Source organism: Leopardus geoffroyi, chromosome B2 (assembly GCF_018350155.1).
Source record: "Leopardus geoffroyi isolate Oge1 chromosome B2, O.geoffroyi_Oge1_pat1.0, whole genome shotgun sequence".
Classification (NCBI taxonomy): Eukaryota; Metazoa; Chordata; class Mammalia; order Carnivora; family Felidae; genus Leopardus; species Leopardus geoffroyi.
The window spans coordinates 137,340,832-137,354,151 of record NC_059332.1 but is presented as its reverse complement, the minus strand read 5'-3'; the positions used below and the strand labels follow the sequence as shown (position 1 = coordinate 137,354,151).

Here is a 13,320-nt window from a genome sequence, read left to right as displayed (position 1 = left end):
CGAAGGCAGTCCCGAGAAGAAATATATGGGTCTTATATTCCATAATAATCACAGAACCTCTTCAATAAACCGTGAACTGAGCTGCTGTAAGCTAAGAACACCCACTTAAAGAAAATGTTGAAGTGTAATTTAACATGGTAGGAACGACCATAGATATTCACTGAAACTAATTTGTCTTTGTATCTTTCAATGTACTGACAGGTCCGATGCAGAGAGTACAGCCGTCCATCTAGAAGCTTTGAAAAAGTTAGCGCTCGCACTGCAGGAGAGAAAGCAGGCTGTGGAGGATCTGAAAGATCAAAAGCAAAAAATGATAGAACATCTGAATTTAGATGACAAAGAATTAGTCAAAGAACAGACAAGTCACCTCGAACAACGCTGGTTTCAGCTTGAGGACCTCGTTAAAAGGAAACTCCAAGTGTCAGTCACCAACCTGGAGGAGTTAAACGTGGTGCGGTCCAGGTTTCAGGAGCTAATGGAGTGGGCAGAAGAACAGCAGCCCAACATTGCTGAGGCCCTTAAGCAGAGCCCCCCACCCGATATGGCCCAGAACCTCCTCATGGACCACCTCGCCATCTGCAGTGAACTGGAGACCAAACAGATGCTCCTGAAATCGCTCATAAAGGACGCTGACAGGGTGATGGCTGACCTTGGCCTAAATGAGCGGCAGATCATCCAGAAAGCCCTTTCTGATGCACAGAGACATGTGAATTGCCTCAGCGACTTAGTGGGCCAGAGACGAAAGTACTTAAACAAGGCCTTGTCCGAGAAAACCCAGTTCCTCATGGCGGTGTTCCAGGCAACCAGCCAAATTCAACAACATGAGCGAAAGATAATGTTCCGTGAACACATCTGCCTGTTACCGGATGATGTGAGCAAACAAGTCAAAACATGCAAGAGTGCGCAAGCCAGCCTCAAGACGTACCAAAACGAGGTCACTGGACTTTGGGCTCAGGGTCGTGAATTAATGAAAGGAGCCACAGAGCAGGAAAAGAGTGAAGTCCTGGGTAAGCTTCAGGAATTACAGAGTGTCTATGACACCGTTTTACAAAAGTGTAGCCATCGGCTCCAAGAACTAGAGAAAAGTTTGGTTTCTAGGAAACATTTTAAGGAAGATTTTGATAAAGCCTGTCACTGGCTAAAACAAGCAGATATTATTACATTTCCTGAAATCAACCTAATGAATGAGAGCGCTGAGCTGCATGCCCAACTGGCCAAATACCAACACATTCTTGAACAATCTCCAGAATATGAAAACCTCCTACTTACGCTGCAGAGAACTGGGCAGGCCATATTGCCATCGCTGAATGAAGTCGATCATTCCTACCTCAACGAAAAGCTAAATGCTCTTCCCCTGCAATTTAATGTAATCGTTGCCTTGGCTAAAGACAAGTTCTATAAAGTCCAAGAAACAATTCTTGCTCGGAAAGAGTACGCTTCCTTGATCGAGTTGACAACCCAGTCTCTGAGTGAACTTGAGGACCAGTTCTTAAAGATGAGCAAAGTCCCCACTGATCTGAGAGTTGAAGAGGCCCTGTCTCTTCAGGAAGGCTGCCGAGCCCTGTTGGGAGAGGTGGCCCGCCTCGGGGAAGCGGTGGATGAGCTGAACCAAAAGAAAGAAAGTTTTAGAAGTACAGGACAGCCTTGGCAGCCAGACAAGATGCTGCACCTCGTCACCTTGTACCACAGGCTGAAGCGACAAACGGAACAGAGGGTTAGCTTACTGGAAGACACCTCCAGTGCCTATCAAGAGCATGAGAAGATGTGCCACCAGCTAGAAAAACAACTGCAGGCTGTGAAAACGGAACAGTCCAAAGTGAATGAGGAGACGCTTCCCGCAGAGGAGAAGCTCAAAATCTATCACTCGCTGGTGGGAAGCCTTCAGGATTCAGGAATCGTGCTAAAACGAGTGACCGTGCATCTTGAAGATCTGGTTCCACACCTTGACCCCTCGGCTTATGAGAAAGCCAAGCAGCAGATCCAGTCCTGGCAGGAGGAGTTAAAAGTCTTGACTTCTGCCATTGGCGCGACGGTGACCGAGTGTGAGAGCCGCATGGTGCAGAGCATAGACTTCCAGACAGAGCTGAGCCGCTCCCTGGACTGGCTGAGGAGCGTGAAGGCAGAGCTAAGTGGGCCGGTGTGCCTGGACCTGAGCCTCCAGGACATCCAGGAGGAGATCAGAAAGACCCAGATTCATCAGGAAGAGGTCCAGTCCAGCCTGAGAATCATGAATGCCCTGAGTAACAAGGAGAAGGAGAAATTCACGAAAGCCAAAGAGCTCCTTTCTGCAGATTTTCAGCACACTCTTGCTGAGCTCTCAGAGCTGGACGGAGACGTTCAGGAAGCTTTACGCACCAGACAGGTTGGTTTACTAGGGCCTTCTCGTCCTGTTTTCCACTCTGCTTATTTGTAAACAGTTGTGAGAAATTTCTTGGTTTTTATTTTGGGTTAAAACCGCTTCGTTCCGGAATTCTTTTTTGATATTATAGTGAGTCATCTTCAACCTGACTTTTAAAAAGGTCCTGATTGTTTAGGTGCCTGGTGTTAATCTCACGGGATTCCACATTGACTTTTCCTTAGTTATAACACATACCTCAGTTGTCTCTCACCTTTAGAAGAGACGATACAAGATAGCACTAATATAATCATATTAATATAATAATAGAATCACGTATGAGTACACTCATACTAAAATTAATTAATTAGAAATGAGTAAGTAGAGATGCCTTTGTTAAACAATCTGAAGCCTGGTATTTCTAAGATTAGCGCTGGAGGCATTATAGAGAGCATGCAGTCCTGACCCCATGCCGAGCCACGTTTCTTGTGGGGTCTCTCACCAATCGCCTCATCTCTTCACCCTTTCCTCCTCTGCTCTTCCTTCCCTGCAGCACAGCAAAAGTAAGCCTCGAAGGTTCATCATGACTTTATTTGGGGATAACAAAGAAATGGGAGTATGCACAGAACTTCTCAGTTTGACCTCCCAATTGCCCCTTGTTCTGGGGCCCGCAAATTCTATGTGTTCAAAAATAAGAGCTATAAGAGCTCCCAGACTATTCTGTTCTGACTTATCCTTTGGACCTTTTTTTTTTTCTCTCCCACATCTGTCCTCAGCCCCTGATTCTATGGGATTTCAGCCAGCCATTTAAGTAAAAGATGATTTTCTTTAGGATAACATAATAGCTAAAACTTTAGGGTAAAGCACACCTGAGTTTTAATCTCAGTTACTTGATCTTGGGCAAATTACTTACATCCCTTAAATCTCAGTTTCCGCTCCGGGGAAGAGGGATAATAATATTTCCCTCTTGGACTTCTATTCTCTGCGTAGGGCCTGGTGTAGACAGAAATAGCCCGCAGTGAATTTTAGCTATCACATAACTTTATTTTCCACATACATTAAGGTTAACACTAAATAGATTTTTTTTTTTTTTTTAATTTTAACATTTGGGTAAAATCTTACTAAACGTCATCAGCTGAAGTTCTGACTTCTCACACTATAGTCTATTTAGTGTATTTTTTCCCTTTCATGTTGACTCAAGGTCGTTGTTAATTTTTTTTTTTTTTTAATTTCCCTATAGCTATAGCTATAGAGCATTTAACCTAGAGTGAAGAATCAGGACAGAAGTTACCTGGAGTATTTATTCTCGAGAAACATCTGTTCTATAAGCTTGCATCTGTTGATCTGATGATTTTTGAACCAAAATCTTGAATCTGTTAAGGTGATCTTGTGATTGATAGTCTTAATTGATTATCTTGGCCCATTAACTAAAGGTTGCGGTTCCAGGGGCATTTCTAATCTCCACCATTGATTCTTTGCTTGTCCATACACATTCTTTCCTTCTTAAATGCCAATCTTGTATGTACTTTCTGTGTCTGCTTGTACAATGATGGCTTGTCTTGTCCAGTCACAGCTGGCTGGTTACAATGTTTCCTTTCCTTCTGGATTTGAATGGATTTCATTTTATGGGGTCTGCTTTCCATTCTTAAACTTTTCTGTTTCAGTCCCTATTCAGGACTTATGGGCCGCTATTTTACTTCCAGAAATTGCTATTTAGTGTGGTGAATGCTAGTTTGGACATTTGGTGTTATTGTACTTCCTTCTCCCCACCCCCATTTTTATTGAAGGTTAACTGACAAATAAAACTGTAAGATATTTAAAGTATATAATGTAATGGTTTGAGATATGTAAACATTGTATAAAAATTTCCCCTCAATTAAGTCATTGAGAATCATTAAGTCATTGAGTGACTTAATAATTTCCCCCATTGAGTGACTTAATATATCCCGCACCTCACCTTTTTGTTTTGGTGAGAACATTTAATTCCTAATGTCTTAGCAAATTTCAGTGAACAATCCAGTGTTGTCCACTGTCGTCACCATGTTACACATTAGATCCTCAGACCTCATTCAACTTAAAACTAAAAATGTGCACCATCTTACCAACGTCCCCTATTTTTTTCCATCCCCCAACCCCCTAGCAACTACTTATCTGCTTAATTTCTGTGATTTCAACTTTTTTTTTTTTTCCTTTAGATTCCACATGTCAGCGAGACCATGTGGTATTTGTTTCTCTTCCGTCTGGCTTATTTTGCTTAGCATTATACCTCCCAGGTTCATCCATGTTTTCTCAAATGACAGGATTTCCTTGTTTTTTAAATAATGTTCATAATACATGTTTTCTTTTCTTTTTTGTAGTTGAAGTATGGTCGATACACTTTACATTAGTTTCAGGTATACAACATAGTAATTTGACAAGACTATATATCATGCTATGCTCACCATGAATGTAGTTACCCTCTGTCAGCATTCAATACTATTACAACACCACTGGCTATATTTCCTAAGCTTTTACCTTTCACCCCCATGACTTACTCATTCCATAACTGAGAGCTTGTACCTTGCACTCTCCTTCACTCGTTTTGCCCATCCCCCCTACCCACCTCTCTGGCGACCATCAGTTTATTCTCTGTATTTAGGGGTGTGTTTCTGCTTTTTGTTTGTTTTTTCATTTGCTTTGGTTTTTGATTCTACATATAAGTGAAATCATGTGGTATTTGTCTTTGTCTGACTTATTTCTCTTAGTCTAATACCCTCTAGCTCCATCCATGTGGTCGCAAATGGCAACATCTCCTTTTGTTTTTATGGCTGGGTAGTATTCCATTGTGTATATGTACCACAGCTCCCTTATCCATTCATCTGCTGAGAGATGAATTTATCATCTATGGGTAGCTTCCATATCTTGGCTACTGTAAATACTGCTGCTATAAACATAGGAGTGCATATATCTCTTGAGTCAGTGTTTTCATTTTCTCTGGGTTAATATTCAGTAGTGGAATTACTGGATTGTATGGCATTTCTATTTTTAACTTCTTGAGGAACTTCCACACTGTTTTCCGCAGTGGCTGCACCAGTATACATTCCCACCAACAGTGCATGAAGGTTCCTCTTTTTCTAAGTCCTTGGTAATACTTGCTATTTCTTGTCTTCTTGATGCTAGTCATTCTGACAAGTGTAAGGTGATATCTCATTGTGGTTTTCATTTGCAGTTCCCTGATGATTAGTGATGTTGATCATCTTTTCATGTGTCTGTTGGTCATCTGGATGTTTTCTTTGGAAATATGTCTATTCAGGTCCTCTGCCCATTTTAATTGGATTATTTGTGTGTGTGTTGGTGTTGAGTTGTTTAAGTTTTTAAAATATATTTTGGCTATTAGCCCCTAGTTGGATATATCACTTATGAATATCTTCCATTCAGTAGGTTGCCTTTGTGTTTTGTTGATCGTTTCCTTTGTTTTGTAAAAGCTTCTTATTTTGGTGCAGTCCCAACAGCATATTTTTGTTTTCGTTTCCTTTGCCTGAGGAGACATATCTAGAAAAGTGTTGCCAAAGCCAATGTCAAAGAAATTACTGCCTATATTTTCTTCTTGGAGTTATATGGTTTTAGGTCTCACACCCAGGTCTCTAATCCATTTTTAGTTTATTTTTGTGTATCACATTTTCTATAGCCGTTCATTAGTGAATGAACACTTAGGTTGTTTCCCTACCTTGCCTAGTGAAAAATGCTTCTCTCAACATGGGAGTACAGATATCTTTTTGAGATAATGATTTCATTTCCTTTGGATAAACACCCAGAAGTGGGATTGCTAGATTATATGGTGGTTCTATTTGTAGCTTCTTTAGGAACTTCCATACTGCTTTCCATAGTGGTTGTTATTATACTTCCAGCCAAGTGAGGTATTATCTCACTTTGGTGAATATTCAATCTGTCACATCTTTCAAAGCATATATATTTTTACAAGAGAGAGAAGTTTCAGATATAGTCAAGATACCAGTAATAAATTTTTTTTTAATGTTTTTTTAATTTTACTTTTGAGACAGAGAGAGACAGAGCATGAACGGGGGAGGGGCAGAGAGAGAGGGAGACACAGAATCCGAAACAGGCTCCAGGCTCTGACGGTCAGCACAGAGCCCGACGTGGGGCTCGAACTCACGGACCGTGAGACCATGACCTGAGCCGAAGTCGGATGCTTAACCGACTGAGCCACCCAGGCGCCCCAATAAATTTCTATTCCACTTCTGGCCTTGTTTATTTATTTTAACTGCCATAATAAAATGTTAATAAGAATAGCAGAAGGAAAAAAAAAAGATCATAATGAATCGCAGCCACCCCCCGCCCCCTCACAAAATCCACCAACGTATCAATTCATTTGTACACATATATCCACTTGACTGAGGACTGGAAAAGAAATGGAAAAAATTAAACTATTTATGGCAAATACATTGCAATTGAGAGTTGACTGTGTTTGCAATTACTGTCTTTCAGGCTTCCTTGACCCAGATATATAGTCAATGTCAGAGGTACTATCAAGTATTTCAAGCGGCTAACGACTGGCTTGAGGATGCTCATGAAATGTTACAACTGGCAGGCAATGGCCTAGATGTGGAGAGCGTAGAGGAAAATCTCAAAAGCCACGTGGAATTTTTTAGTACAGAAGATCAGTTCCATAGTAATCTGGAGGAGCTCCAGCACCTGGTAGCCAGCCTGGACCCACTCATCAAGCCAACTGGAAAAGATCACCTAGCACAGAAAATGGCTTCCCTGGAAGAGAAGAGCCAGAGGATAATACAGGACTCACATGCCCAATTAGATCTCTTGCAGAGGTATTAGAGTTGTTTTAGTCTTTATATTTCAGTGAAATGAAGTTTCACATGAAAAAGAATATACCAATGATATACATTAGCACCTAAATTCCTTCTTCTTAAGTGTCATTAGGCATACTGACATCAGAGCTCTGCATAGAAATGTGTGAGTTTATGTTGCTTACTGGCTTTTGTCTGACTTTTTTTCAAGATGTGCAGATCAATGGCAGAATTATCAGAAAGCAAGGGAAGAGGTTATCGAATTGATGAATGAGGCAGAAAAGAAATTGTCTGAGTTTTCTTTACTGAAGACTTCTTCCAGTCATGAAGCAGAAGAAAAGTTGTCAGAACACAAGGTTGGTATTGTTGTTTGAAATGTCCTTTCGTTGTAATTGTAATTATCATTGTCATATGAGAGTTTTAGAAACAGGTCAATAAATTTTCATTTCCACCTGGATGCATTTAAATATGAGAAGAATGTTAAATGTGAAAAGGATTCATTTAGCCACATTCCATAGCTTTTTGAACTTAATTAAATGCTATCACCTTTTAAGGATTCCTGTTGAAATGCATAGCTAGGTTTATAAAAAGACCTTCAGAGAAATTTGCTTCTGATAAGATGTGGCACATAATAAATTTCTGTAAATACATTTTGGTAATAATGTAGATAAATTCAAATAATATTCAGACATTAATAACTGAGTCTCACTCCTATATCACAGCAGTATCAGGTGGAATATAATATACTTAAATATCAAATTCAGTTCACTTATATTTTTGCTGCCTTCTGAAATTGGGAGAATGTTATGTCAAGTAGCAAATAAACTTTTCTTTTTAACAAATAAATAAAATATTTTAATATATCAATTTTTAATAAAGACACAAATTCACCTTACCTCTTTAAAGAATTCAAGCCTAGGGGCGCCTGGGTGGCTCAGTCGGTTAAGCGTCCGACTTCAGCTCAGGTCATGATCTCGCGGTCCGTGAGTTCGAGCCCCGCGTCGGGCTCTGTGCTGACAGCTCAGAGCCTGGAGCCTGCTTCAGATTGTGTCTCCCTCTCTCTCTGCCCCTCCCCCATTCATGCTCTGTCTCTCTCTGTCTCAAAAATAAATAAACGTTCAAAAAAAAAAATTAAAAAAAATAATAAAGAATTCAAGCCTAAGTCAATTAAAACTTAAGTGTAAAAGTAAGAGTTACCAGAGGAAAATAAATATATGTGGGAACATTTCCTTTTGCAGGTAATTTGGGGATTTGCTGAAATCCGCAGAACTTTTGAAAAATCAATCTCTGCTCATAATGTCTCTTATCGTCTCCCTACCTCAGGCCTTAGCATCAGTAGTTAACTCCTTCCATGAGAAAGTTGTGGCCCTTGAGGACAAAACTTCACAACTGGAAAAAACCGGCAATGACGCAAGCAAAGCAGCCATAAGCAGGTCAATGACAACCGTCTGGCAGCGCTGGACCCGTCTCCGTGCTGTGGCTCAGGACCAGGAGAAGATACTGGAAGATGCAGTAGATGAGTGGACGAGCTTTAACAATAAGGTAACTTCCATGACTGAGGGGTTCAAATAGTTGTTTCCTTGCTGACGACGACGTAGTTTGAAAAGCAGCATTTTGTCCTTTTTTTGAAATTGGCTTTATGAGAAGGAACAAGCCTTTCTTTTCTTAAGTCTCTGTTTTAGTGCCATGAAAACCAAATTATGAAACAAAATACATCATGCAATGTGCAATTTAATTCTAAGTTGAGGTCTGATTATTATAACGAGAAAACCAAACAGTTAAATTTTGAAAGGAATGTAAGTCCAGTTGCCCCCATTTGCTACGCTTTTAATGAAATCTTCTTACCTGGCCCTGAAAAAGCATAAAATACTTTGTCTTTGTCATGAAAATGAGCAAGAATTTAACTCATTTCCCAAATCTTATATTTAATTCCTTTTGTGTTTTAAAGTAGGTTTCAGTGTTTTTAACTACATCTTCCTTAATGACTCAAGGCACATATTCATGTTAACAGAAATATTGGAAAGAGTTTTTCTTTTATTTGTTTCGTTAAAAAAAAGCAAAACAACTTTTCTGTTATGCAGTCTCTGATCACCCTATTATTTTGAGATTAAATTTTAAAACCCAGAATAAGAGGTGGTCTTCCTTTCCATGTTAAGGAGATTGTTCCCATTTGGTCCCTGAAATTTAGAGTTTATACCATCATCTTTAAGTGCTTCAGTGCCCTAGTGGCAAATATGGCATTTATTGGAATTGGTCTGTCTTTTCAGTTTAGTTTTGAGCTTCATAGTATATGCGTCTGTCATCAGGTTAAAAAAGCCACTGAAACGACTGATCAGCTGCAAGATAAACTGCCGGGAGGTTCAGCAGAGAAAGCCTCAAAAGCAGAGCTCTTAACGCTTCTTGACCATCATGACGCACTCGTTCTGGAACTGGAACAGCAGCAGTTGGCTTTAGGCATGCTGCGACAGCAAGCGCTGGGCATGCTTCAGGACGGAGTCCCGCAGCCTCCTGGAGAAGAGCCACCCACTGTCCAGGAGATCACGGCAATGCAAGACCGGTGCCTGAAGTAACTATACACCTGCTCTCATTCTCTCTTACTAAACTTGGCCATGACCCAAAGGGATAAGTGTGGTATTAGAGTCTGGGGACGCTCCATCATGCCGCCTGAGAACCGTGGAGAACTATTCCCGTCATCCCTGCTTTTCAGCTTTCTAGCTCTTTAGTCATTTATCTGACAAATATATACTAGTAGGATTTAGAAACATAGTGATGAGCTGTACAGAATCAGTGTCTACCTTCATGAAGTTTACCCTCAAACAGCAGAGACAGACAACTACAGAGGCGTTTAGGTAGAGCATGGAAAGAGTGGTAAGGGCAAACTACCCTAGGAGAGGAATCAAGGGAGGCTTCCTGTCAGGAGGAGTACTTACACGGACGACTGAGCGCACTAGAACTAGTGAAGTGGGAGGAGGGTTTTGCAAACAGGGGAATAGTATGTAAGAAAGCTTGGAAGTGAGCGTGTCACTTTGAAGGAGCTGTTGGGTGATGGGACAATTCATGAGAAATGAAGCTTGAAAGGTAAACAGTCGAGAGCTATCAAGACCTGCATTTTGATCAGGCTTGGTAACTCATTGGCTAAGTTGGAGGGCAGGGAGATCAGAGCAAGGAGAATACCAAAGTCCAGATAAATAATAGCTATTTACCAATAGTGAACTTAGTGGAAAGAGAAAGTTAATCTGAATGATGCATAATCAGCCTGATTCACTTGTTGAGCCAGAGAAGAAATGTCAATAGATAATTTTATCCTATATTAACTAACGTTACTCATTCATAGCGTATATTCACCTCTTGTACTTACAAATGAATTCAGGGTAATCTGATTTCACTTATTTAACTTTTTAGCCAAGCTTATGTCAATTCAAAAGGATGTTGAACATTATAAATTGCCTAATTTCCAAAGCTTCAGACTTTATTTAAAGACTGGCCTCTAATAGCCAGAAACGTTCCAATTACACATTACTTTTAAATGCTGATGATTCTGCACCATGTGAGTAGATTTCCAAAGAGGGTATAAAGAAACAAACAGTCTCCAGTTGACTTTAGATAGGAAAATTCATTGCATTGTAGTGGCCTGGGAGTGTGTCACCTCTCACCTTTCTAGGGATAAATCATTCACTTCACATGACATCTAATCTTCTGTTGCATTTGAACTAAAATTAAGCGTTACTGAATGTTATCTCACAACTTGAGGATGTGTCTTTACATGCAAAAAAGATATGAGGCTTTACTTTTTTTTTTATGTCTGCTTTTGATAATACGATGTCATGGATTAGGGATATCCTTTCATTTCAAATCCATTTCTGGTTTCTCCCTTTAATGTTTCCAAAGCATGCAGGAGAAAGTGAAGAATACTGGAAAAGTAGTAAAGCAAGAGCTAAAGGAGCGAGAAGTTGTGGAGACCCAAATCAATTCTGTGAAATCTTGGGTTCAGGAAACAAAGGAATATTTGGGGAATCCAACAATAGAAATAGATGCTCACCTTGAAGAACTTCAGGTATAAAACTCTCCTCATTCCCTATACCCATCATTTAAAAATACTGTCCTGATTTTAATGAGATATATTTGTGCTGAAAAAAAAATGTTTATTTATTTATTTTGAGAGAGAGAGAGAGAGAGTGCACGTAAGCACATGAACCAGGGAGGGGCAACCAGAGAGGGAAAGAGAGAGAATCCAAAGCAGACTTTGTGCCATCAACACAGAACTTGATGCAGGGCTCAGTTTCATGAACCTTGAGAGCCTGACTTGAGCCAAAATCAAGAGTTGGATGCTTAACCAACTGAGCCACCCATGTACCCCAAGAGATTTGCTTATATTCAATGAGTATTGAATTAAAACTTTTCATAAATGCACTATATATAAGGCTTTTAGTATTATCTCAAGGAACTTTCTTTTGTTCCATAAAAAGGGGACATGCTTCTCCCTAGAGACTAAAGAATAGTTTGATTTTTTTTTTTAAAGATGTTTCTCTAATTCCACACTTCATATATTGTTGAAAAATACACAGTCTTGTCTCTGTACCCAGAAAAATGAATTTCCTCATCAGGCTTCCAGAAGTTTCTTACTTTGATCTTTTCTTTAGCTTCTCCTAACAGAAGCCACAAATCACCGACAGAGCATTGAGAAAATGGCTGAAGAGCAGAAGAATAAGTACCTGGGTCTTTATTCCATATTACCTTCTGAACTCTCCCTTCAGTTAGCTGAGGTGGCACTGGACCTAGGAACTATCCATGATCAGGTACACGTACGGTCACAGAAGCGTGCCTTTCCATTCTTCTGTAGTTCTTGATTTTCACAACCAGGTCTCCATGTCTTCGTAATCATGTCTTCCGTATAAAACAACGATATTAAATTAGGGTTCTTCTGTGGTGGCAAGAAGCACGTCGGATGATCACAGTTGTGAACAATGTTATACGATTAAAAATAACTTACCTAGTTCACCTTTCTCTTCAAAAAAAAGACACAATTTTTTAAAACAAATATATTTCAAGTACTCAACAAAAATTCTTGAGTACCCAGGATCTGCCGGGTACACTTCTAGCTGTTATTTTGGGTTCAGCAAGATGTAAGTTAAGTAGGTGAAGATAGTTGGAGAAAGGGAAAATCAAAGTAATAAATAAATAAATAAATAAATAAATAAATAAATAAATAAGGTAGAGCCAGGGAAGAAGTTACTACCCAAAATGCATGTTGGTGGATCCTATAATGTCGCTAGAGGAAGGCCCATCAAATAAACTCTAGCTTTTAAATAACCAAAGAAAGGTGTGACACATAATCTAATCCATGTCTATGAATTTTAAAACAAATAGTTTTTTCTTTCTTTTCTTTTCTTTTCTTTTCTTTCTTTCTTTTTTTTTTTTAGACAAAGAGATACATAGTCATTCATAGGACTGAGATCAGAGGGACATTTCTATCATAGATCCCCAAAAGAGGGCACACTTTTACATAGTGAAAATGGCTTTGGGTGCATCTGTATGGAAACATAATGGTTTTTTAGGACCTCCTCGGGGACATAACGCCACAATTTAGGTAAAAGCAGTCAATAGAGGACAGAGAGAAGGTATCCCACTAATTCTAAAGTGCTACACGAAATGCAAAGTAGTATTCCCTTGCAGCAAATTATAAAATTCATACAGGTGTACAACATCTTTTGGACCCTCTAATGCATAAAGCAAAGTGTTTTAAAAATTTCATGAAAACTCAATGCCCCTGCATCTAAATGTCTAAATAAACTAAAATGTTATTTTCTATTTTAAGTATTTAATTGGCCTGCTTGGTTTTTCTTCTTAGACATTGGAAGGTCTATTGGGAAGGATGACTTCGCAAGTTCAGATTTTTAAGAAAAAGTTTAAATTTAAGTTTTCTTTCTCGCTGGATAAATTTTCTCTATATTAGAGTTATCCTCATGCATTTCATTTACATTGGCACTCAACTCAAAATAATCAAGTCCAAGAAAAGTATTATTTTAATGGTGTGTTTTCTCTAGAGTCAAGTGATTTTTTAAAGCCTTCACTTATATAAGGAAAATGTTACTTTACCATTTTCTCTCAAGCATTTCATTATAGGCAGAAATATCAATGTTATCAGATAATCAGAAACTTGTAAACATTAACTGTTCCTTTTTC

At 39.3% G+C, this 13,320-nt stretch overlaps 1 protein-coding gene across 22 annotated transcripts in view; it reads left to right on the top strand.

Moving 5' to 3' along the window:
- The window catches only part of SYNE1 (spectrin repeat containing nuclear envelope protein 1), a 482,603-nt gene that overhangs the window by 286,403 nt on the left and 182,880 nt on the right, over positions 1-13,320 (top strand). For all 22 annotated transcript variants that reach the window (XR_006717653.1, XM_045500062.1, XM_045500061.1 and 19 more), the window contains 7 exons: positions 202-2,362; positions 6,821-7,158; positions 7,349-7,493; positions 8,461-8,679; positions 9,444-9,703; positions 11,026-11,191; positions 11,778-11,933. Coding sequence is in view for 21 of the 22 variants with exons in the window: in XM_045500062.1 (XP_045356018.1) it covers positions 202-2,362; positions 6,821-7,158; positions 7,349-7,493; positions 8,461-8,679; positions 9,444-9,703; positions 11,026-11,191; positions 11,778-11,933 (3,445 nt within the window). In the remaining variant the exon portion in view is untranslated. The remainder of the gene's footprint in view (positions 1-201; positions 2,363-6,820; positions 7,159-7,348; positions 7,494-8,460; positions 8,680-9,443; positions 9,704-11,025; positions 11,192-11,777; positions 11,934-13,320) is intronic.